The following is a 25794-nucleotide window of genomic DNA, read 5'->3' as shown; positions in this document are numbered from 1 at the left end:
AACCATAATAAACTTGGAAAAAAAACTTTGAGGGAAACCCCATGTAAAAACACAAATCCAGGTTTGACATCAAAACCTGCGGATTGGAAGGAAAACACGCTAAAGCAGTAGTTCTTAACTTGGGTTTGATCGAATCCTAGGGGTTCGCTGAGTCGGTCTCAGGGGTTCGGCAGAGCCTCCACTGCGAAGGTCAGAATACACCTGATTTATTCTGTAAATTTGTGATGACACATATCTGAACTGGTCTCGCAAAGGCAACAGCAGAAGTCACACTGGTTTCCAAGTATGTAATTTGTTGTGAGTTCATGCATTCAGCTTTTGTTCTTTGAACAAGGTGATGTCCATGCACGACTCAGTTTGTGCACCAGTAAAAAAAACATTTGTGTCTTGAATTTGAAAAAATAAATACAATAAAATTCACTCAACAGGGGTTTGGTGAATGTGCATATGAAACTGGTGGGGTTTGGTACCTCCAACAAGGGTAAGAACCACTGCGCTAAAGGAATGAGTACAAATCTTTGCAGAAGACAACATAAACATTGGAGCTCTTCTCCACAGAACCACTTGCACCAAAATTAAGAAGTTAGCTCATTTGTTGTCCTCTATAAAGAACTTCCCAAAATACACTTGTAAGACCCCTAACTGCCTATTAGCAGAGCTTTCTAGCCTTGCCCAAACATCCAACAACTGTCTTATCATTAAAACACAACCGGTAGTAAAGAACATGGCTGAGCTGAGCTAATTAAATGCTGTTTTGTGACTTTTATCATTGTTGGGACTGGTGATTATAGGTCATTCATCTGGCAGGGAGGGGGACTACACATTCATCTGTGGGATGAGCTTGGATAATTTGTCCCCCAAGACCCAGGATTCTTTCGCTCTAATTTGCAAGAGAATTCCTTTACAATCTGTGAGCCGAAAAGTACGTCTCATCAACGGCACTTTGGAGACAAACTGGGCTGTTAAAAAATGCACGCTCCTCTGTATCCTTGTCTGTGATTTCATGTAATTAAGAACCAAGGGGTGGAGTGTCCTTGACGCCGAGGACAGATTCTGTGGAAGCCCTGCTTGTGCTCTTTGGGCCAGATTTGACTAATGGCATAGTTATATTAGCTCTTGGATGCTGGGGAGCATCTTCTAAATCACCTCTCCACCACTACTAAACCTCCAAATAGTGGCCAGTTGTTGTATTGAGGCAGACTGTAATTGTCTCACTAATCTCCCCGGCGTTAAATGACCCGCAGAAACAGCGTCCCACCGGACGGGCTTAATCCACTGATTGGAGACTGGCCTTTTTGTTTTCCTTGGGATATTAAAAAAACATAGGAGGCTGATGGAAAGCCTACATAACTATTGGAAAGGTAATTAAGAGCTAGCAGCAGTTTTTAAACGCTTGACTTGTGCAGAAACAAACTGTGCCCCCAGACACAAAAAATACATGGCGAGTCTTGGGCTCAGTCCATCAGCAGGATTTTATTTCTGTTGTGCGAGTAAAATTAGATCAGTACGTGGCAGACTTCCCAACAGGGAATCATATTCTGTCACGATATTTGCTTTTCAAATGTGTGTTACAGTTTGCCATTTGCCAAGTTCATTCAGTTTATAGCATTAAAATGTAAATACATGACTGCTCTAAATTGTAGTGCTTGCACTAAGGTCGAAGATGATTATTGGGCGGCCAACTTCCCAATAAGCAGATGGAGGCCGAAGAGAAAGTCAAGAAATGATCAATTAATCCCCTTTCAACAATCTCTCCAGACAGTGAACAGCCTATTAGCGCTAAAAGGACAACATCCCGCTGATGAACAGTTGACTAAAATCACTCAAATAAATTGGCCTATGTGAGGCCGAATGGATCACTTGCACCAACAAGGTTTACGTTCAAAACCCGATTAAATCATGGTTTGACTTTAATCCTGTTGCACTACAACTTTAAACTCCAGTTCAAACTGTGACTATGTATTCATTTTAAACTGACGCCTTGTGTGTTTCAACTTTAACGATGGCAACAATTTTGTTTCGCTGTATAGAGCAAAACTAACAAAACTTCTCAAAGAAAATTGCTTGACAGGCTCAATACTCCTGGATTTTATGATGGCGCTAAACAGCAAGACTGGATTAACTGTCGTACGAGGCAGTGACAGGTTAAAAATGGATTTACGTTTTTCCAGCAAGTTTTAATTGAGCAACATGTTTATTTCACTTGTCAAAATGTTCTAACTTCCCGTTGGCACTTACTGCCAAACAAAATTTTTCTTTTCCACCATGTTTTTGTTTGCTTGTCTTCTATTTGCTCAATTGATTTGGTCAACAAGTTTTTGTCAAAGAAGGGCAAGTGCAAACTTCTCTGCTGAGTCATTATACCGTAGTTAATCGAGGTATCAAGTAACTTTAGGTTCAAGTTTTTTGCTAGCGAAGGCCACATCTCACTGAGTGACAAAGTTCTGTATATGAATGGCAAACACCCCCCTACGGTCAGGGCTCTCCAAATTTGATGTGTCTGGAAAACATCTTTGCAACCACGAATGAACCCTGACAAAAAACACAACATTCGCTATGTGAGCACACAATATCCTCAATTATCCCTATAAATCAGTTTGAATTTATCTAAACCATGTTTTATTATTTTTAATGGCAATCCGAGCTCTAATTTAAAACCTAGATTATTTCATTTGAAACTTTCTTTCACGAACCTCTAATTAGAGCTAATCTTACAATTAAATTCAACCTTGTTGATGCAACCTAGCCTTAGTGTATCAAAGTAGGATTCAGCTGCCTCAACTGTCTGGATGAAATCATTCTACTCATTGGCCCTTTAGGCAGCCAGCTTTGGTGCCTACCAAATAAGCAGGATGATCCATTACCTTAAGCGCTCGCAAAAGCCCAGCCCAGGGCTTTGAAAAACTACATAGCTAAAATCTATCAAGCACTATCGCACTGTGCAACAGCTGATAAATATTCATGCTGAGGTTCGAAACAGAAATGTGTTAGGAAAGTACAAGAAACATTTAATGAAACATGTGGGTGAAAGCCCAACTTGCAAAGCAGAGCCAATCAGTTGAAGCAATCACCATGCCACTCATTGACAGAAAACGTGACGTGATGGGATTCAAGATTAATCTGCAAATTAAAATTCACAAATGAATATTTATCTGAGGTACATTCAGGGACCTCAAGAAAAATGTCCATAGGTCATTTCCATTTTCTCCACACATTTACATGTCCTGTGAATATATTTAACACACATCTCCATGAAATAGCAACGTCAAGATAAAGACAAGCACTGAAGACATTGAAGGTTCACATCAGGTAATGAACTATAGTCAACGTAGTGATGTCATCAATTTTCTGTGGATAGTCCCACTCTAGTTAATTGCAGTATCCCTGAAACAACAGCGATCAATATTGAAAGCACAGAAGACTTACCATCAGGAGGCTGAGCCGGTGTAAAGTGAGGCGGCTTGTCTGAAAGACATAAGAGCAAAAAAAAAAAAAATAAGTTTGTGAAACCCTGTAGCAAACAAATTCACATTTTGTCAACAAATGTCATGTATAGCACTGACTTGACAGTTATGCAATATAACAGAGGCAATATGTTTTCATATCATATACACATCATCATAACTTTGTCGCTTCAATCAAAACTCAAACTGTTTATTGGAATCACCTAATTACAGAATTAGGAGAGAGGAGAACAAATTTTGTGTCACACGTGAACCTTCGTACCTTTAAAAACCCACGAAGAACTACGACCCATGTTGTATCTATTACAAAATGTTCACAAATGAGGAGCCCATCTGAAATACCTTTCATTCACACTTGTACTGTGCAACCAATAAATTGAGATGTCCCCCAACTTGTACATTTCAGACTTCAACAAGAAGAATATCTGGAAAGCAAAAGTTTTATGTTGATGAGAGTTTAATGCAAAAAAAAAACAACATGAATATTAAATCCATTATTTTCTGCAGATTTGTGGAGGAATGTGAATCAATCGTTGGTCACCAGAAAGAATTATGTTCAACCTTGGAGGCACAATGGTTCGAAGGCAAAAATCCTGATGCCAACACGGCGCAGCCCTTCTTCAATGATGCATGGATCTCAGAGCAGCACCTAGCTGGAGTGCAGAACTTCATCACACTCAAATGTCAGTCTCACTAAACAAAGCCCCCTGATGGTCCGAGCTGCTGTTGCAGGGCATTTCACACCTTGCAACCACTCTGCATGACTCCGCACTGCGAGGGATAGTGCGAGCGATAAAGCACATCAATTAAAGCACCAACTTAATTTATTTATGCGAGAATACGCAAGTCTTTCCCGAGATTTCCAAGAATACCGACATTCAACCGACTTTTAAATCGAGACTGACAGAGAATTGCTTGTCAACAGCTGGGGGCTTGAGGGGAAGAAAAAGAGGGGGAACAACAAGAGGAGAGTGGAAAGACGAGGCCGGGGCTTCAAGTGAATAATGAAGTGTCTGCTGAAGCCGTGTCCCAGTCACTCATGACGGGAGCCCATTTTCATCGGGAAGACACTTTCTACAGAGAGCGGCAGACAACGCTGTGAGATAAATTTAGAGGGCATATCTCAAGGGTGTGGTCAAAAGTCTTGGGACACACCTCTTTATTAAGTAAATACAAAGAACATCCCTTGAAGAGACGCACTCACTTTATCATTCTTTTCTCTCAGGGTTTTAAGTGTTTGTCAGTTGCACGGATACTTCCGAAATCACATGACCATAGAAAATACAAGCGCTCACACATACAAACGCTGAGAATGAAAGGTGACATATGGTAAGAAGCGGGTGATGGCAAGGAGGAACAATTCTTTCCATTTTCATGCACATGATAAGGTCTTTTGAAAATCATATTAGTCCCCCCCCCCCTCCCATCTCACTTTCTTGACACAGTGGCTGTCTGTGTGAATGTCAGCACATGAACATCATTCAGCCAATATCTTTAGAGAATCAATAAGTGTCTCTGTGTGACATTTAGCTGTGTGTCGGAAGATGTATTTTTGTGTGTGTCATTTTCCCCTTTTATCTGTATGTAGTCCAAGACCTTCACAGTGTTTGTGTGCGTGTCCGTGCGTGAGTTTGAGTGTGTGTGCGTACATGCGTGCGGATATGTATGTATGGCAACATACAACAGGAAGGGGTATATCAAACGTTATTCCTGGATCACATGTTCATCCATCTCTCCAGTCCACTTTTTGGCATCATTTGAAAAGTGCCATTTGGCCAACATTGTGTGCCATTCTGTCTGCCTTAAAATGAGGTTAGAAATGATCCTCCTTATCCCATTTTACTCGCCCACCCCCACAAAAATGCAACATGAGAAGGAAAAGCTAGTAAGGATTAAACAGCATAGAAACAAATTTAAGAGTGACACAGCCTGTTTTTTGACTGTGGACTTTTTCCAAACACGGAGAAATTGTACGAAAACATTATGGAATCATTGCAAATTGGACACGCCCCATTTTTGCAACAAGAATTACTTTTCGGACCAATTCCTACTAATTTCTCAAAACTGTTGGAATGAGCTTTTATGGGGCCCAATCAAGAGTGTCCAATGGATGGCGTACAACTGTGTGAATCACTTCAACAAAAGGGTGCCACAAAGTTAAACAGCTCTAATTGTTGACAATTACGTCGTCAGATTGTGGCTGTCAAAAGAATCAAAGTGAACTGCTCTGTAAGTAGATTTTTTCATCCTGTTTTTAAGATGCAACAAGTTCGGTGCATTTAGTATGCTTACATGGATAAAATCACAACAATTAGGTGAATGAGGGATTCAGAAGTTATAAACCTACAGTTGTTGAGAAAGAGGAGCACGGCGAAGCCCAGCGTCGACGTGGCCAGCAGGATCAGACAGATGTTGCAGGGGATCATAAAGTAGCGCACCACCAGAGACACTTTGTGCTGGTACCTCCGCTCCCGCTCCGGCGGCGTTGGAGAAGGATAATGGCACCCGGCCATGGTCCACTCCATCGACCCCCTTCCGTCCAGGGCGGCCGAGGAGATAACGGGGCGAGGAGGGCGTCGAGAGGCACCCAAAGACCCGTTGGAGAAAATGATGGCGGTTGGGTAAACGACACCCAATGAAGAAAAAAACCAAACAAAAAGCAACTGTAATGGTCCGGATTTTCAGGTGCGTTTCCAGATGTAGACTGTGATGGGAACACGCTGATTGTTTCCTGCTGAGAAGGATAACTGCAAACTTTCAGCCGTATCCAAGCAATGCATTTTTAAATACAATAACATCCACGTGGTGGGGAGAAGGCTGGACAGAGGGGGACTTGCGAGAGTCAGCCCACCACCTGTCCATACTACCCTCTTACTACCTACATCCTGTCGTGGGCCCCTTGGGGAAACTCCGAATGGTCTTTTCAGTATGGAATATATGAGTGGCGGCAATGCGTTAATACTTACTGTGAATCTAAATGTATGAGTAGGTGGTGATAATATGCGTACGAGTGCTGCACTGCTATGCTTCCGAGTTATCGGGGAAAAACTGCAGTTTAAAAAAGTAATATATCCATGAGAAACTTCAATTCCAAAAGGAATCCTCTTCTGTCCTTAAAGTGACCCTGATTGCTGATTCGTCGGTTGATGAGGGGATTCCCTCCTCTTAAAAGTCCTCTTCCCTCAAGTCAAATGCCCTTAGAAACCATGCCAAGGTCTGGTACTCGCCAGCAAGGTGTCAAGCATCTTATTCCAAGCTCTCCACAGAACCTCAGCGCCCGCTGCTCTCATGAACAACAATTTGCTTCTCTAACTCGACACAGCTGTTTCTTTGTATTCCGCGGACAAGCTGGTCACAGTGGAGAGATATACAAGTGTGCCACATGAGAACCTGACACCGGCACTGGAGTATGTCTGCTGCAGCAGATTAGCAGCTGGATGCCTTAAAAAAATGAGCACATGCTCTTGGGCTTGTTATTCTTCCTCTCGTACACCTCACGCTTTATGAAGTGTTAGAAAGCCAGAAAAGTTGAGGATTGCAATCCACGCAAGCTGTCAGAGTGGTTCCGTGAGGATGAGAAACACGAGATTAACGCTTTGAAGAAAACAACTCAAAGAGGGTGAAAAATGAAGCGCAGCCAGAGGTGGAGATTTGTGGCGCTCTCCTGGAGCATATTACCAGCAGAATTGAAAATCCCAATAGCAAAAATGAGAAGAAAGATCTCTCATTGCACCCTGATCCGATTTATCGTTATTTTCCGTTTCGGGGTCCGTGCAGGAAACAACTTCTTCACTCTCTGCCAGCTTTCACCAGTTTATTGTCAGCTTTTCTTTACGCTTCCCTGAGCATCCATTCCTTTGGATTGCCTTGGTCCGTGCTCGCTGTCTTGGCCACGTGGATTTATGTGTCCTTGACGTGGACCCTCGCAGCGGTCAGCAGCCAAAGCGACAAAGCAGCCTCCGTGTATTCAAAGCACGCTTAATCCCCCGGCAGCAGGTAGTGGTCCCAGTGTCAACACCCTCAGCCGGCTGGGGCAGCCTTGAGTGAGCCGCTCAGCCAAGTCAGCGCACAGATGTGGCAATAGAGAGAGCGTCAGTGAGAGATTGGGGGTGGGAAGTAAACGAAAGGGCAGGATGAGTGTTGCCAAAAAGCAAAAAGAAGCTCCTTACACTTTGGAATATTTTTTTTTCCCACAAGAAAGATAACAGCAGTGTGTTGCTTGTATCCCAAGCACGCTCCTCTTGAGCGCGCCAGCCCTGAGCTGGCAAAATGAATGAGTGTGAGAGCGAGAGAGAGAGAGAGAGAGAGAGAGAGAGAGAGAGAGAGAGAGAGAGAGAGAGAGAGAGAGAGAGAGAGAGAGAGAGAGAGATGGAGGCGTTGGACGAGAGGCTGTCTTAACAAAAGGGAGAAGGGAGGAGGGGTCGGGAATCGAACGAGCAAGAATAAAGGCTTTGCAGAATTGTGCTGTCGTCTTCCAGGGTGACAACAGTGTAGCGGCTAAACAAAAGCTTCGAGGTCTTGGGAGATGTCAGCCAACCCCATTTGTTTCGGGTGTAATCAAAAGAATCTCTTATACAAAAGTGTTTTTACAAACCATTAAAGAGCGGGTCTCCAACAGATTTTGATTAGCTCACTGATGGGTTAAAGCATCTGACCATGAAGTCTCTTATATAAACATTCAACCCAGCAACATACCTTTTTGCAATGACAGAATAGCACTGAAATCTTTGTTATAATGTCACTGTTAACCAAATTTATCAGACCATTTGCCATGATGAAGAAAATTAAGATACCATCACGGAATTTCTAATTTGAGAGTATAGTATCAATATCAAGACAATACCAGCCTTGTTTCAAAGAATCAGGGTACTCATGGAGGGTACCGATACCAACCACTGATGCCTGATGCAAAACAGTGGCATTCCATAAGTCCCATTCACTACTAACAGGCTCTATACAGCTCTATTTAACACACCAACAAATAAAAAGCATCAGGAAAAAAAGGTACTTTTCAAGATACAATACACATTAGTGGTCTTGGTCTGAAAATGTTTGATCAAACACCAATGCATAGGACCGTATGCACATCAAATGAAAGAAAATAAGTCTGAGAAATAGACTAAAGAGTAAAATATACTGCATTATAGTAGGGAATAATTAACATCAGTTGAATAATGCATTGAGATTTTGTATAGAAAAATAAAGCACGACACTCACAACATTACTTTCCATGAGTAACCGCCACAAAAAATTATCAGTTGACATTTAAAATATTATATTTTAAATCTCATGATGTGTTGATCATTGCAGAAGAAGTACCATTGCAGTGCGTCATCTTCCCGTTATTGACGCTATGTTTGATGAAACTAAATCAACAGCGCCTCTGCTGTTTGCAGCTGAGTACCGCACTCCATTTTGTCTCATTGCAAATCAACAGCCGACATTCACGCCCCGCCCAGACACAAATGTTACTAAATCCTCACACTCTCCGATTTGCGTCTCAAGCTAAACACAGTAATGTGAAGGCATTTGCATCTCTATCGTTAAATTTTTAAAAAGGTATTTTTAAAAAGCCATTTCTCACTGCTCGCCTAATGCGATAATGAGGTCATGCTATGTTTCGGCTTGGAATAAACTCAACGACAGCAGGCGGCAGATGCGAGGCGGGATCCAGCATCAATTATTTATGTTTCTTCACTCTCTCATGTTCTGTCTTTTACAGCTACATCTCTGCCTCTATCTTCATCTCTGCCATTCACATCCGTGCCAAGGAGTCCATACATCCCTGGCTGTCTTCATCATCATCATCATCCTCACCCACACAAGGGTGTGTCCTTGCTCCTAAACAGTAAATCTGCATATCGAAACCTGAGCAATGGTGTTGCCTGAAAAAGAAAAAGGTCAAGATCGTGGTCTGTTGATTGTCTTTGTCACTTTTATAACTGTTTGCGTGCGTGAAAAAGGTCAAGCAACCGTATCTGGTCAGTGAAATGCCACATCTTCCCAGCAGAGGGTGACATGGATCTGGCGGGAGCTCTCGTCCACATCAAAGCCGAGCCGCTTTGATCCATTTTTAATGCCGACAGTACCGTACAAGGTTAACATCTCTTTCATGAAGCTTTTGAAATTACAAATATGATTAAAGGAGCTGCTCTGCCCTGTTTAATGATGATGATGAATAGGATGGTGAGAGGGTCTTGGACAAAAAAAGTCTGCTTCTTATAGAGAGACATTTGTCGAGTTCAATAAGTGATTGGCAGTGATGGGTCAATAATGTGCGTGGGTTTTCTCTATGTGTGTGTGTGTGCGTCTCCAGGCTGCTGATTTAAGATGCACACAACAGCTGGCCGTGCTACATGATGTCTTTTTCACGGAAATGCTGCAAGGCTTATCGGCAATAGAAGCAAATCTGGTCTTTAAGATTCACTTTAAAGGACATAACGAGAGATGAGAGACGCCTTACGTCATTTTGATGCACAGTGGCGCCACAGAAGTTTAACGCCCCCGGTACGACTCATACATACATACGAGAGTTTCATCATCTCTTTTTTTCCAGAGAATCAAAGTACAAACTCTGCCCGTGGATACTTTTGACTTTCGCCATGACTCTAAGGGAGACTCGCCTTGATTTTTGAGAGCAACGCAAGGCGGAAATCCAATAGAAGTGAATGTCATTCAATAAAATTATGTTCATGCACATTTGTATCTTAAAAGCACCAATGGTAGATGTTTAAACTTCTTCCATTTTATGAAAAGGTCTAAGGCAGTGTTCCTCACAGTCAAACCCAATATTTGCCGGCATTGAAAAGCTGTGCCCTGAAAACGAAAACCCAAAGTAGAAAACTAAGTCCATGAGGTTGACTAAGCACACGAGGGATGTATTTCTTAAGAAGCAGCATATATTTTCTGCTTTAGACCTGGTCAAAGCTCTTCCGAAAGTATGCAGTAACACTTGTTTTGATGGATCTGCAGGCTTCACTGAGTCAGCTTACATTTCTTCAGAGGTCCCCTGTTTGTTCTTAAACTTGGGTATATTAGTCACTAAATGTGTGATAGGAATGTCATAAACACAGAATAACACATCATCTATCATCTTTCAATTGTGGTTTGTGAATCCTTCGCTATGTATCAAGGCCACAAATGATGTTTTTGGGGTCATTAGTTTGACATGTGTTGAATCCCTCATGTGCAACGGGGCGTGCAGTTGAGTTTGCAGCGGAACGACTCCCTGCAGGTGGGCAAATTGAGGTATTAATTCCAATCATCATTATTTTGCCTTATAACGGCACAGCCTAGGACGAAATACACTTTGTTTTTGCCTATTCAAATTTCCTTGACAGATTATTTCTTTTCTTTATTTCTTATGAGTAAAGTGGCTGTTATCAGGTGTCACTGGCAAGAAGTGTAATTATTCATCACAACATGTAAATTGCATGTAATATCCTCTACGGAGAAAGTGGCGGACAATTACTATTCAATTTGGTTCAATCCAATAGTTAAGGCAGTACTTTGTCTAAATAATGGCCACACGTGCTTACAACTGAACTTTAGTTAAATAGTAGAAATCTGACAGTAGTAGAAAGACATTTGTTTAGTGAGCGTGGGTGGATGGATAGATGTGGCCAGGGTTCGAGTATTTGTCAAGAAATAGAAAAGTAATTTTAAAAACAGAAATAATATCATTCATGACAAATTAAGCTATTGTCGGAAAGGAACATAATTGTTGAGGTCACTTGGGAAGAGGTTTATTGCATATCAAGTAAATGAATTAGAGAAACTGAATAACAGAAGTTTGAGAGAGAAAATGTGGGTAAAAGAACTCCAGAGGTTTGTCTGCAAAACATCATAATAGTGTAGGTTGATACTTGTGACTGGCACCTCCAGGTCTAGTTAGGAAACTGAAAAGACTGGAAGGTCACCACTGGAAAAGGCGGCTAATGGATGACGCAAATTCTTGGCAATCAGAGATCTGGAACAGTCTTAGAATGCAGTGAGAGGCATGACGACCAGTTATTAGAAATGAGAAGCTGGCCTTCCAAAAATAAAGCAGCCTCTATGGTATCACGGCAGAGTGAAGTGGTTCGATGTCTTTCTGAAGACAAATAGATATCAGATGTTAAATACAATGTAGAAAGTTCTATTCGCAAGGAATTTGGGTCTTTTGAGGGCAGGAACGACTTCGACAGTATGCGGCATCTAGCGCGCAATCCACAAGTCAAGGTGAACAAACCTGGTGACACTCAGCCCAGCGTTGCACTTTTGGAGTGAGCAGGAAACCGACTACTTCATTAGCAGACTGAAAGAGATGAATAATATGTCGTTTATTGACGGGAGAAAATAATAAGCGGAAATGATTACTATATTCCAATTGATCACAATGACAAGCGTACCTTTTGTCAGCCCACACATGAAAACTGGTTCCACATACCAGATATTTCCGAAACCTCAATTTTGACCTTAACCCAAATATCGACGGCATGTGAACGTAGTCATTGCAGTCTGACACCAACAACGGACAGTCAAAAGTCCTCCTCCCCAACAACAATAATTAGTGATAAGTCAACTGATCTTTCAACATCAATGTGGTTTGTTGGAAACTGTAAAGTTGACTTGTCGACTAGCATACTGCGAGTTACCTCTCCTGTTTGGCAGGGGAATATAGTTTCAGTGCCAAAGCCACTCTAGCCAAAGAAGTGTGCTGCTATTCACAGAGGACGATGAGTACCGAAGCACAAAATGAACAATTCTTTCATGCACAGCTCCTGTTTTATTTTAATGAGCGTCACGCCTGGCAAAATATTCTATTTTCCATTCCAATTCAATCAAAAGGCCTTATGTGCATTTTTTTTTAAAAACGACATTTCCCTTGTTTTGCAGCTTCTTCATTGCGTGCGTGCCTGGATCTTTGTCTAAACAGTGCAGAGCAACATGCAAATGTAACACAAACACGCGGATCATCTTTGTCCTATTGAAAGTGACACGGAGAAGCGATTTTGTGGCAGTGGCCATTCATTTGCATGTACAGAACACAGCTCGCTGCAGTTTTTCTCTCTGTCTGTCACTGGCTGCCTGTCGAATTGGTTTTTCTCTGATAGAGGGAGAGGGGCTATATTAATTGGCCGGCTATGTTGAGATTCAACCTACGAAAGATACGGCCATAAATTTTACATGCATATGCTCACGTTGTTCTTTTGAAAGTAGTCACTTTCCGCTATCTCCCTCATAATTCTGGTTCTTTTTAATAGTGGTGCAGTCTGACAGCATGCTGGAAGTGTGCCAAAATAGGCTAATCACAATTATTGCCGCAGCAATCACACAGATGGGCAAATGAATGGCCTGTTTAGCGGCATTTATTAAAAGTTAACAAGCACTTTAGGAAGGTTTGTTAAAGCAAAAAAGATACTGTACAAAAGTAAATTACATTGACCATTAGGAAGTTGGTATGAAAATGCAAATAGATTTGAATAAACCATTTTAGCTGTGTTTGGTTAGGGTTAGGGTGTGCATGCACACAATCAACGTCTTGCAGGAAATCAGTATTCTGCCAACAAAACAACTTATTTTGACATCATATAAAAATCAGTCATGGTTAACCAACAAAAAGACGTTTATTTTTTCCATGGTAGAGCTAATCCGCAGTTCATTGGGGGAGGCTTGGAATTATTCAAAAGCATTTGCAAAATTTGATTATAATTGCAGCGGAACCTCAGTTTTTGTTTTTTGTTTTGAATGTTGAGGCATGGAACTCTGGCAAAAAAGAGTGACGTTGTTCATAAATGATACATCGCAGCAAGTAAACAAATTTGATTTGTCGGTTCATATTGTTTGTGGTTCAATAAAACGTATACGCTGCTTGAAAATGTTCATAAGAACGGCAGAGGTCAGTTTTTGTTTTACGTTGTTGTTGCCGTGAGTTGGTAGGTGTACAAGGTACACCTCTAACTACTATAATCTGGTTGTGGTTGTCCCATTTCATTCCTCATTAGTTGCATTGCTCAGCGTGCAGCTGTCTTGAAAGACTACAAGTACAAAGTACGACAAACCTAAAGACATTAACAAATGTTGTTCAAGATCCCAACATGACACTCCGACAAGCATAATCAGAACACATTCAGCACATGCAATTCTCTTCTCTCTCTCTCTCTCTCTCTCTCTCTCTCTCTCTCTCTCTCTCTCTCTCTCTCTCTCTCTCTCCCTCCCTCATCTTTCCCCTTCCGACCAATAGTCAGCATGTACGGTATATTTCTACTAAGCTCAGAAATCCGCAGGACCGCCCTTGCAATTGCAGTGTCCTGCAGATTTGAGAAAGCCATTGATGGGGAAAGAAGCCCCCATGCAGACAACACACACTCTATCAACACGCACTATCAGCTTCTTCTGAACATCACACAACAAAACCCTCAAGAACTCGGAATTCACCAAAGAACAGAGCTACGTAAACAAACACGACCCCCTTGATATTCAAAAGGTGCTACGAAGTACAAAATTAAAAGGACTAAAGAGAAATGTGCTGGAAGAAAACCAACAATGAGTATTGGCAGTATTCAGGTTTTTAAAGTCAGTGAAAAGACGTGTAGAAACTCAAATATTTCTTTAATGTTGTTTTTGAATTTCTAAATGACCCCTGGGTTACCTCTTTCTAACTGTGCAATCTCTTGCGACATTCGCGAGGAAGGGAATCTGGGGTTTTGTTGTAAAGGAACTCCTGGTATGCGCATAAGAAGCAACACAAATGTGTTGAATAAATAAAGGGGTGAAGAATACGTATGTCCCTCTCTGACACAGGCTTCACATGGATGATGACAGGAAGAAACAATTGCTATACGGTCTCCTCTCTTCATCCAGAGCACGACCGTCAAGACTCAACAAGAGCGAGAGCCTATACATCAACTCGTCTGTCATCCACAAGTGGTGAGGTGGAGTCAGAGCGAAGGGGGAGGGGGAGTGGAGGGAGTCACCGGGCTTGATATCTTTTATTTTTTTACGAGCTAACGCATCACAGCGATGTGCTTGGTGTGTTGCCAGGGCCACAAGCCACCTTATCCATTATTCATCTGGCTAACAAAGTCCTCAACGAGGTAAACCAAGAGGAACAACCACAGCGAAAAGTATGGCCAGTAAGCGAGACCAGTGACTGCGCACAGACATTTTGACCGCTTGCACGGCTGAACACATGTGCCACTCAGTAAATTGTAAGCGTCCAAGGACAGACAATACTGAACATTTACAGTTGCCTTTCTAGATTCCAAAATAAGACTGCGTGGCAGCAGGAGGCTCAGGTGCTGAATCCTATGGATCGCTTGTACCCAAAGCAGGTGAAAAGAAACTGTAGGCCTGGAGGAGAAAAAAAACTCAAAAACTAGTAAAAGAAAAGTCATTCTGTATTACTGTATAATTGCCTGAAGCTAATTTGGAGGTTTTGCATAATCCCCTTCACTATTAAACAAACTATAATGTCTTTTCTCATAACTCAAGACTGAAAAAAAAGTTAATTTTATGCCTTCAAAGACAGCCACCTCTGTGTATGTCTGAATTTTAAAACTGAAGGAAAAGTGAAGAAATAAGTAGAGGGAGGGGGGGGTGAAGGATGGGGTGGGGGGACCCTGGATCTGTAAATTTATTCAACTCTGCACCAAAATGAAATGGTTTCTCTCTTGGCCCATGCCCTTGTCCTCATCAAAGTTTCATGGAATTCAGATAAGTCGTATTTTTTTGCATAATCCTGCAAAGTAATAAACCTTCGATAAAAAACATAACCTCCTTGGCAAATGGACCAACTTCCAGATTCTGCTAATGACAACGCCACAAAAACCAGGCCAGTTCCCCTTAAGTCAGCCTTTATTACAAGGATGCTTTTTACGCAAGTCTATTACCGTCATCTTGCATACAGCCAGCACACCTGACCCGTCACTTTGACCCCCTCCATCCTGTCCAAAATGCAAAATGAATCACTTTAACATAATCGCCAAGCACATGTTACGGAGAGCAAGAACGATATTTCAGGCCAAATGCATGCATCCATGATCTTTACAAGACAGCGGGGGGATGAATTATTGCTCGGTTGCCGCGGCAACACCTCATATGGAGAAAACACCACACTGCCGCTTGAGAAATGGTGATTTGGGAGATTTCATTTTGAACACCATCCCGAAGATGGGAAGGCAATAGGCATGAGGGGGAAAAAAAAGGAGTCGGTGAGAGGAGAGAGAAAAGGAGAAAAGTGCGAGGGACGGTCTGCTTGCAGCAATTTGCGGGAGTACGTTCCACAATTTGGCTCAATGTGTTTTTCTACAAGGCGAGCTGGAACACCTCTTGTGACATTCATTTCATTTCCATTTCAACACCTGCAAGGCATCCCTCCGCAAGCGGAATGATAAGGACGCCAAGCTGCAACACGAAACCCTGCATGCAAAACATGTCAGACCTTTCTTCATGTTCCTCAATTGTCCTGCTGGTCGTCCTCAGGTTTCCACTTCAAAAACGCCCCTCAGGCTCCCCACCATTCACCCATCACCTCTTGATCCAAACCAGATCTTTACCATGTGACCCTTACAAGACCCCCACAGTGTGCAGAGGTTCCCTGGGGACCTGAGGCACGATCGTATGTCTTGACTCGCCACGGCAACAAACAAATAGCTCAGCTGATTGGTCCATCATGGGCAGTCATTCCGGACAGCAGACAGCCACCACTGGGATTTGCTTTTGTTGCAAAAGCACAGGCAGAGGTGGAAGAAGAGACGCGTTTTAGCTTTAAATCACACTTCCATTCACTTAGAATGCTTTTATGGTCCAAATTTACATGACAATGAAAGTGAGTTCTAATACAAAAAGAGAAGGTGCTTCTCATGAGAAAGACCTACAAAGGTTGTATGTTGGAAAAATACCATTCAAACTTGGGCAGATTTACAGTCTGTGATTTACAATCTGATTTTTGGTTGCTTCTGCCTCAGTAGATTTTGACAAGAATCAATTCACTTGTATATAATCTTCTTTCCATAAACCTTCCTATTATCTGACTATTTTTCCATTTATTTTGTCAATTTGTTTGCATGTAACAAACAACAGATTTCAATTGAGAACGTTTCAGCACCATGGATAGCACCTTGATTTGACCATCCGTTTTCAATAGTGTCTGTCATCATTGGGCTCAGTTGAGTTGGAGCCTGTCCCAGCTGACTTTGGGCAGTATGCTGGGTACACCCTGGACTAGTCGCCAACCAATAGCAGGGCACAGATAGACAAATAGCACACTTTTACTCTTCAATGAAATTGACATAAGGGTTTGGGGAGGAAAGACTATGAAAGCCTGCATCCAAGATGTGAACCCTGGACTTTAGAAGTGTGAGACCGAAGACATAACCCCGCCAAAAAATGGATAAAGCCTGAACAGAGGCTGCTGAGACGCTTATAAGGGTTCTGCAATTAGCTTTAGATATGCTTGCAAGCTGTATTAAGTTAAAAAAAGATAAATAGAAGCCTGAAGCCAGCTAACGATGAATCACAAAGCCTATAATCACATTGCTGCATAATATTCTTACAAAGTATTTGACTCAAGGCAGCAAAAATAAACACGGATAAATTTAGTAACGAATATTTTGTGTGACTCCAAAAGAAGCAGCTTTTCAGCCATACTATCATCAATCACTGCAGTACAAATCCATATTATTCTTATCTTTAAAAGTATTTATTTTGTAGCATGTTGTTAATATGGACACATTTCAAATTGTTTTATTATTGGTGTCATTTTTTTGTAATGTTACTTTGTAGGTGTTAGAGAGTTATTATTATTTTTCTTTTACTACAAAATGTGTCCAAATGTTGCATTCAAGATATACATGGATGTTTTGCAGCATAATCCTTTATTTAGGAGCTAATTTATATAATGATCTAATTTAACAGTGCTTAAATACACTCCTCCACGTTTCAATATGCACAGCAAGTTCTAGTTCACTGCTACCATGACCCCTATCAGAATCGAGCCACTTGGGAGCAAACAAAATCGTAATTATGTCACTTCAACCAAGTCGTGTAAATCCAGCCTATGAAATCTAAAGCCCTAGGTCTGATTTAGGCTTACGGCGCACAATGATACCATTTAAGCCCAAATAGCCGGCCGGGAAAGCATCTTCCTCAGCAAAGTTTATCTTTGCTCGCTCCAATATTGGTCCCCAAGTCAATAATGTTGACTCATCGACCGTCTCTTTGCTTGCAGTCAATAAAGCACAACATAGCGTTTAAGCTACCACTCTTCCTCTAAAGAACAAGCAAAATGGATGACCTCCAAGTCCTGAACAAGAAGTTGACATCAATCAATTTGCAGGTGTGGACCTTCAAATAAAGGCGTCCCCCAGTGATGGCTGTGTTTTCTTTTCTCGTTCCAAAAGTTGTGAGGTGAAGGTCATGAAAACCCTGCATAATGGTATTGCGATCGACAATTGTCGCTTGTAACAAACGAACGGATTGACGTTACATCATATGTTGTGAAAAATTACATCTTGGAAAAACAATACGGGACAGATTGTGTTTGACAACGGCGGTTCCACTCTATAATCATCACATGTCATTGCTCACCAGCTGTGGCAAATCGCAACATTCGGCGGCCTCACAATAAAGCATCAAATCGACAACAATCTAGTTTGTAAACGCAACTCAATAATGTTACAGCATCAAATGATAATTAAAACCAACAAGTCAAGTGTGTTACTAAACAGTATACCAACAATATTAAGCATGTCATATGTCAAAAAAGAAAAAAATCTAAATGCTTTGATAAAGCATAGCTTTGCAAATGGCATCGAAATAAAATTCCATGTGCGTACAGTGTGCAGTGAGAGGAAAACGGAAAACACAAAGAGAAGAGATGCTTGTGAGTGAAAGGAAGCTGTCAGCATTTGTAGGTCAGTGTAAATGTTTAATGCTTTATGCAAATGGGATGATGCTACGAGGACACAAACACTTTGGAAACCTCTTTTTCTTTCAATATATATTCCCCAAGCTCCCTCCTCACCAATTAAGCACCTAAAAGAGCCAATTAGGCTAATGGACCTCTGCGACACAGAACCCCTCATATTTGCATTACTCTTTTTTTTTTCCAGAGTAAGATGTCTCATTCTTCTTCACATCTGGCAGTTTCTTCAGTCAAGTTTGCTGACGTCACAAGCGTGTTCAAATAATCTAATTTGAAACAGTTAGATGTTCACATTTGGCTCCTGCTCTCAGCACAGAATAGGTTTTCCCCCGGTGTACGCAAAATGACTTAAGCAGTGTTCTGAAAAAGCCTTGTTAGGCGCACTCCATTAGAGAAGCCAGGGATGGATTAGTGTAATGTGACAAGGAAGAAAACACTGGAGGTAAACTCACAAGGCGCAGTGAATAAATCCCATAATGGCCGTCTTATCTTATCAATTAGGGAACAATAATGTGGGGGGTTTTCTTCTTGTTTATGTTTTTAATGAGAAACTGCCGGGCTTTGCCAGCAGGTGCAATCATATCGTAAATTAATTGAATTTCTTTTTCCTATTCGAGAAGCAAAGTGCTTGGCGTTTCGATGCAAGGTGTTGTATTGAGTAATAGGGGGGGGGGGGATGGAGTAGTTAAACAATATTTTTTTAATTAATCAATGTTTTTCAAATAATGTGCCAACGCTAAAACCTAGCCACTTGAATGTGCTAGAAAAAGATGGTTTGCGTCAAGATAAAGCCTACAGAACCTGCAAAATCATACATTTTGGCCAATATTGTCTTCTTTTATTAAATCCTCTTACTCTATCATCACATTTCAAAGAGAGTTTAGAAAGTGCTTTGTTGATACTGTTAAATTCTTAGACTTGTAGTCAGGCTATGGACATTGCATCAAAAGTTAATTTCATGATGGTGCTGGAGTGGATTAAAAGACAAAAAATCCACTGCCATGAACAAACATTTTCAAAACACTTTTGAGGCTTTTTGAATTGAGCTTTTTTTTTGTGCTAAAGCAGCAACAAATGTTAAAGGGCACTGCATGAATCATACGCTGCTTTTTTCCTCTATATGTGTCATTTTTCAACACCAAGTTAGTATTCGGTTTAGGCCATTAATGGCTTTTAGATGCTGCCTCCTACACGCGTACTTTTCAATGCAATGTGAGTATGTCATGTGCTAGCGGTGGTTTCATCAGAGTCCCATATGTTGCGTGGTGCTGCACCCGCCTGTATCACAAACAAGACTCCTTTTCACTGAGCGAAAGCCAGCGTGTGAAAATCCGAACTCCTCACTGCCAATGATGCTAAGATGATGGCTCTGCGGAACACGGCTGATGTGAAAGGAATTGGACAGTCGGTCAGAAAGACGGAAAAGTCTTTGCTCGCAATTACTTGGCATTGTGCAAATTTCATGTCATGAGTGCTAGTGGTATTAGTACTTGGTGAATACTCAAGAGTGAGAACTCGTACTGGGATTGGTCTGAAAAAAGTGGTATTGAACAAATCCGATTTTTCTATGTTGATTACATTCATCCTTTCATTTTCTTGATGGCTTATCCTATTTAGAGTCGCACCTGAGCAAAGAATCATTTACACTCAGTCGTGGGTGAGAATTTTGAGTCTTCAATGAACTAAACATTTTTGTGGTTTTTTTTTGGGGGGGGGGCAAACCCACCCATGCAGAGCTTCGAGACAGATGCGCTAAGCACTAGTTGACTAGTTGATAAGTGGCCTTGTTTTTATTTTTACATGACAGACTGAAAAAAGGGTTTCAAAGCACCAATTAACCTCATAGTGTTCTCCTTTAGAGGTTCCGGTCTAGTCTAAGCACGAACAAAGTCACATGCTGGAATGTGTTCAGCATTTGTCGAAGCAAGTCCCCAATCCACAATCAGAGCAACAACGTTAAGAACTGGTTCTCTGCACTGGGTGTGGCCTGAATTCAAACAAAGCCAACCCCCTCCAGCGGGTCAACGCCTTGTGCGTGGACTGTACGCACGAGCGAATTGGGGCCAGCAGAGAAGATCCAGGGCAAGTCTGCTCTGTGGATGGGGAGGCAGAGGAGGGAGTGCCATAAACGCCGCCAGATAGATGGGGGGAAGTGGGGTTGTGGATGTGGAGGATCTGGATTATCGTTCAATTAAGTACAAATCTCTGGGCAGGAATAGGAGCAGTCATCGATGAATGTTTATCATCTTATTTTAAGGTCCTTATCAGTATCACCATACACGGATTTTTAAATGTTACCCTTTAAACGATGATACATGCATCTTCAAATCTCTATGATTATCTGTTATCTCGATATTCATGTTATTTTTGCTTTATTCTTAACTGCACCCCATAACACTTTTTTTTTCATCCCCCCACCACTGGCACCGCTGGTTTTAAATCTCTTTTTTTTTTTCTACGAGGGGGGTTAGGCTGTTAATGGAGAGCTCACCCCGAGCCTGTCCCCGGAGCTTGTCCGTCCGAACCACAAAATGAGGATGACAGTTGGGGGGATTTGGTGAAGGAGTAAGTGGGGGAGGGATGGTGCATATTCTGGGTCAGACACTGGCCTCCTAATCTGGGCCTGGTCATCATGTGTGCACACGCACGCACAGCAGACGGGACACCCCAATTTTTATTTACCTTACTTTTGCTCAAGTCGTTCTATTTATCACAACAGTAGATGCAATCATGGGTAAATGACATCATGTTGCTGTAGCCTAGATACTGTACCCCCCACCCCCCCCACGCACGGCTCACTTGGTTACAATGGAAGACAACGCCCTTGTCTATCCAATAACCCCAGAGGTGCACCAGAGCGATGAAGATTCCACACTACGCGGCTCAAATGACATATTAAATATGAATGTGCATGAACCACACCGCTCACTCTCTTTGTATTGTGCCTCACCAATTGCTATCTTTTAATGATCCTGTGTGTGTATGTGAGATGTGCTAATAATGCCTTCAGTCAACTCCTTTAGAGCCCTCTTGTGTTAGAAATTGATTGAGAATGAGCAATGGTACTTTCTGATATGCAACCACAAAGGGCGGCATTGCTCCCTCCCAAAAAAAAAAAAAAAAAGTGACATGAAATAGATTTCTACTTTGTAAATCCGGGACCAGTTAATCACAGCCATTTATTTGGGAATTTGCACAACCTGCATAAGAGCTGCACGGTGACTCAGCATCTCTCAGTAATTGTGTGTGTGTGTGTGTGTGTGTGTGTGTGTGTGTGTGTGTGTGTGTGTGTGTGTGTGTGTGTGTGTGTGTGTGTGTGTGTGTGTGTGTGTGTGTGTGTGTGTGTGTGTGTGTGTGTGTGTGTGTGTGTGTGTATTTTTGAAACTCAGGTCTGGCACTACAGTAAAGACAAACTTTCATCCTTAAATTGACAATAGCCAATCATGTACAGCAATAGGCATGAAGACGAAAAAAAGGGAAAGAAGGGAAAAAGGGAGATAAGGGGATAAAGGAAAGAAGGGAAAGAAAAGAAAGAAGGCAAAGGAAAATTCTCAAGCTCTTTATTTTGTTCTCCTACTTCATTTTTATTGTATCCCTATGTATTTATTTGTCTACTCCTGAATGTGTGGGTGTGAATTGTTGATGGGATGGAGATTATGTGTGTGTGTGTGGGGGGGGGGGGGGGGTACAAGGGGGTTGGTCGAGTTCAGAGTAGGTAGTGGGGCACTTTGAGCTTCGTGACGGAGCAATAGACTCATCTAGTGGTCCAGTTTATGATTGCAACTGGATGCCACAACATTCAACATTTTTTTTTCATATGCATTAAAATTTTTGTCATTATCTGAAGTACCAATCGACTTTCGAGGCTGAATTAAGCTTCATTTTTCTTGTGGTTACTCAAATTACACCCTCTCAAAAAAATATATGAGTTGACCAAGAATAAGGTAATAAGGCTGTGAAATAATGTTGGGGTGTCAATTGATCATTTTTAACTTCAAATGTATGTAATTAGGGCAGCTCGGTGGGGCACTGGAAAGCACGTCTGCCTCACAGTTAGGAGGATGTGGGTTCGATTCCACCTCCGGACCTCCCTGTGTGGAGTTTGCATGTTCTCCCCGTGTCCGCGTGGGTTTTCTCCGGACACTCCGGTTTCCTCCCACATCCCAAAAACATGCTTGGTAGGCCGATTGAAGACTCTAAATTGTCCCTAGGTATGAGTGCGAGTGCGGATGGTTGTTCGTCTCTGTGTGCCCTGCGATTGGCTGGCAACCGGTTCAGGGTGTCCCCCCGCCTACTGCCCGATGACGGCTGGGATAGGCTCCAGAACGCCCGCGATCCCCGTGGCGACAAAGCGGTTTAGAAAATGGATGGATGGATGGATGGATGGATGGATGGATGGATGGATGGATGGATGGATGGATGGATGGATGGATGGATGGATGGATGGATGGATGGATGGATGGATGAAACAAAAAAACACCAAGGACCACATAAATGAATGTGAGTGTGGCAACTAGTCCAAAGTCAGCTAGATAAGCTTCGGCTCCCCGCAACAACTCAACAGCCATATTTTAAATGGATGAGGATAATTGACTTTTTGAAATCCCCCCTAGTTTTAGAAGCAGGCAGGATTTGCTCACTAAATTTATCCAACCATACATAGCTGTAGCCAAGAGATGGCAGCAGTTGCAAAGAGAAGAAAACGTTGCTGAGATGTGTCAGGACTGTTGGGGAAAGGACTCCATCCTTCCCATTAGACAAAGAGCTTTTAATCCTTTGAGAGACCTTCAATTTGATACCTGAGTCTGCACAATTTACACAGCAAGACATAAAATGGAAGTAGATCATTTGAAGGGATGTGCTAGATTAAAGTGCTGAGCACTTCCAGGCTTTATAGCGTGGTAAAAAGAGAAACGCTGAAACATTACTGTACACACAAAGCAGTTTTTCAAATCAAATATTTCAAATGAGATATCACGCTGGGTTGAAACTGTGGTTTCGGACATGTGGCGGGTCAAGGCTAGTCAGAGGTATGAGCAGACATTGCAGGAATATTTCAACAAGTTTGATGAGACCTTGCAGATAAGAATGTACATGGAGGTTGGAATGAACACCTCATTGTTCTGCATGGTTCGATCTGGATTTTGCAGGAAAGTTTGAGATCTCAAATCATAATACCTTTCAAACAGACACACTTAACTAGCAGAGCCGTCTGCTCTCTACACAGCTCATTTGCGTGAAGACACTTTGAAAATAAACACTGTGGCTCGGACAAGAGGAGCGGGAAATAAACAGTCCTACGTCCATGGAAATAAACAATCGTAGTCTTTCCCAAAGAAAGTACTTGAACATACCAGCTTGCAAGAACTAACATGTTTATATTTCAAGGCCACGATACCTTTAAATGGACACAAACAAGATGGAGATGAAAATGTTCATAATTGACAAAGATTTCTTGCAAAGGACTTGAAATAACAACCCAAAGAAAAACAATGACTACGAAGATGTCAAAATCAAGCGTGAGTCGAGCATGTAATTTTGAAGGAATTCTGACATTGAGGCCCTCGGGTGCGGTCAAACAATTTGGAATTCATCCATTATCTTAAGGAAAAAATGCGTACCACCATCAAACCACCATCGTGCATGACATCACTCAAGACCTTCACATACAGAGACACGCTATTTTAGGTTTATTTTTCTTATCGGTTATTTTGGTGTGACATACCGACAGAGGGGTACAAATGATAGCGGCGAGCAAATATTGTGAAGAATGGAAGAGTCCTTGAAAACTTTAGTGTGTGTGTCACTTTATTAGCCTCTTATCTGAACAGAGGCAGAAACCCAGGGTCAGGATGGCCCTGACTACTGAGGGGAACTTTCCAGATACATGAGCAAATGTCTCGTCCAAGGCTGAACATGCTGAGCAGGCTTTAATCTTAGCTCAAGCATAGAAGGAGAATGAGATGCCAAAAGAAGAGATTTGACTAAATATAAAGCATTCTGAGACTACATCATTGAAGGGCTTCTGAAAAGAAAAAGGATCACTGCAGGAGACAAAAGGAACAAGGAGATCTATTTTAGGCTGAGGAATTCACCAAAGATGTGCTTGTGCCTGTGTGACTTTTGAAACGGTCCCATTTACCTGCGCCTCCGTTTATGAAGGGGAAAGGTGCACTATGCTGGTAATACCGTCTTTTAAACTACCCACCTGCAAGCTCAATGTGCTATTCACCGGCTTTATAAAGGGCCTGGCCACACTCAAAGAAATAAATTCTTTTAGATACAGTCATACAGCGGTATCGAGCAAAACACTTTAATTCGGAAATGGAAATAATGATGAAGAAGAAAGGCTGCATGTTAAAACCAGAGCAAAAGGTGTTCAGTAAGTACAGAAATGGCCATCCGAAAGGTAATGCTGCCACCAAAGTCCAAAAAATGAGGCTAATTACAATTTTAGCTGGGTGTGGAGACTTTTGGAAATGCATTGAGTTTGCACGTGACTCATACTGACCGTGACCGACATCTACCGTGAAGATGGCAGCAAAAACCAGGTTGTTATCAGGCAGCTCCGTCGTCTGTTCATCTGAGATGTGATTGTTTGCCTCGTAGTTAATAAAGTCCCCAAGGAGACCAATGCTGGGGCTTTTGCAAGAACTAGAACCTTACTTAACTACTCAACCAGACATGATCTTTGACCTTGACCTCGCTCTTATCCTTGCCAGAAAGTCGTGCGAGTGTTTAAAGCCTCACTTGAGGGGCGATACCACACACAAAGGCATGTGCAGGTGGACGCAAACAGGTTTGGCTGAAGGTTAAGAATATGGCATTTTTAGGTTAGATGTGGTACCATAAACCAACAATAAATGTAAAAAAGGGAGAAATTCCAGTGAGCAATAACAGTTGGAATGGTGCAAATGTCACATTTTCATACTAAATCTCTTTGACAACAAGCAACACTGGCTGAAACCGATAAGACGGTGAGGAACTTGTTTGGTAAAAGTTCTTACCTGCAACGAGATACTTGTGGGCTTCCGTAGGCAAAGAGAAAGGGAGAAACGGGAGTTATTCAAAAAATATGACTGAGGGTGTATAGGATGAGAATGAGAGAGGATGTTGATGTAGAATGAGGCCACGTCGAATGATTGTGTCACTTGCTTTAAACGATGAGGTCGAAATCTGTTTAACTTTTCCAAAGTGTTGGTAATTTGGTTTTGATAGCTGCTGGCATATTGCACCTGGAGCTAAACTGTCCCATATGTTTCCACTCAAGTGTGCGACCACCTTCAAGACTGAAAACACAAATGGAAGGCCATCAAGCAGTTGAAATAGCGCTGCTTTATTTCCTTCAAACGTGTTGGAAAAAGAATTGAGAAAGTAATATCTGTTCCCAGAACACTACAAAACATCCCATTTGTCATCAAC

General features: G+C 41.9%; 1 protein-coding gene across 2 annotated transcripts in view; it reads right to left on the bottom strand.

Moving 5' to 3' along the window:
- The window catches only part of agrn (agrin), a 184733-nt gene that overhangs the window by 120521 nt on the left and 38418 nt on the right, over positions 1-25794 (bottom strand). Inside the window, exons 1-2 of one of the 2 annotated variants that reach the window (XM_085914800.1) lie at positions 5812-7721; positions 3427-3465 (exon numbers count right to left, since the gene is read on the bottom strand). In XM_085914800.1, coding sequence (XP_085770926.1) covers positions 3427-3465; positions 5812-5989 — 217 coding nt within the window. In that variant the 5' untranslated portion in view covers positions 5990-7721. Of the gene's footprint in view, positions 1-3426; positions 3466-5811; positions 7722-25794 lie in introns of those variants that run through there. The other variant, XM_085914793.1, reaches the window with a different exon arrangement.

This window comes from Syngnathus leptorhynchus, chromosome 1, assembly GCF_054491065.1.
Source record: "Syngnathus leptorhynchus isolate UIUO chromosome 1, UIUO_Slep, whole genome shotgun sequence".
Classification (NCBI taxonomy): Eukaryota; Metazoa; Chordata; class Actinopteri; order Syngnathiformes; family Syngnathidae; genus Syngnathus; species Syngnathus leptorhynchus.
The sequence above is the reverse complement of the archived record's forward strand: the minus strand, read 5'-3'. Positions and strand labels throughout refer to the sequence as shown.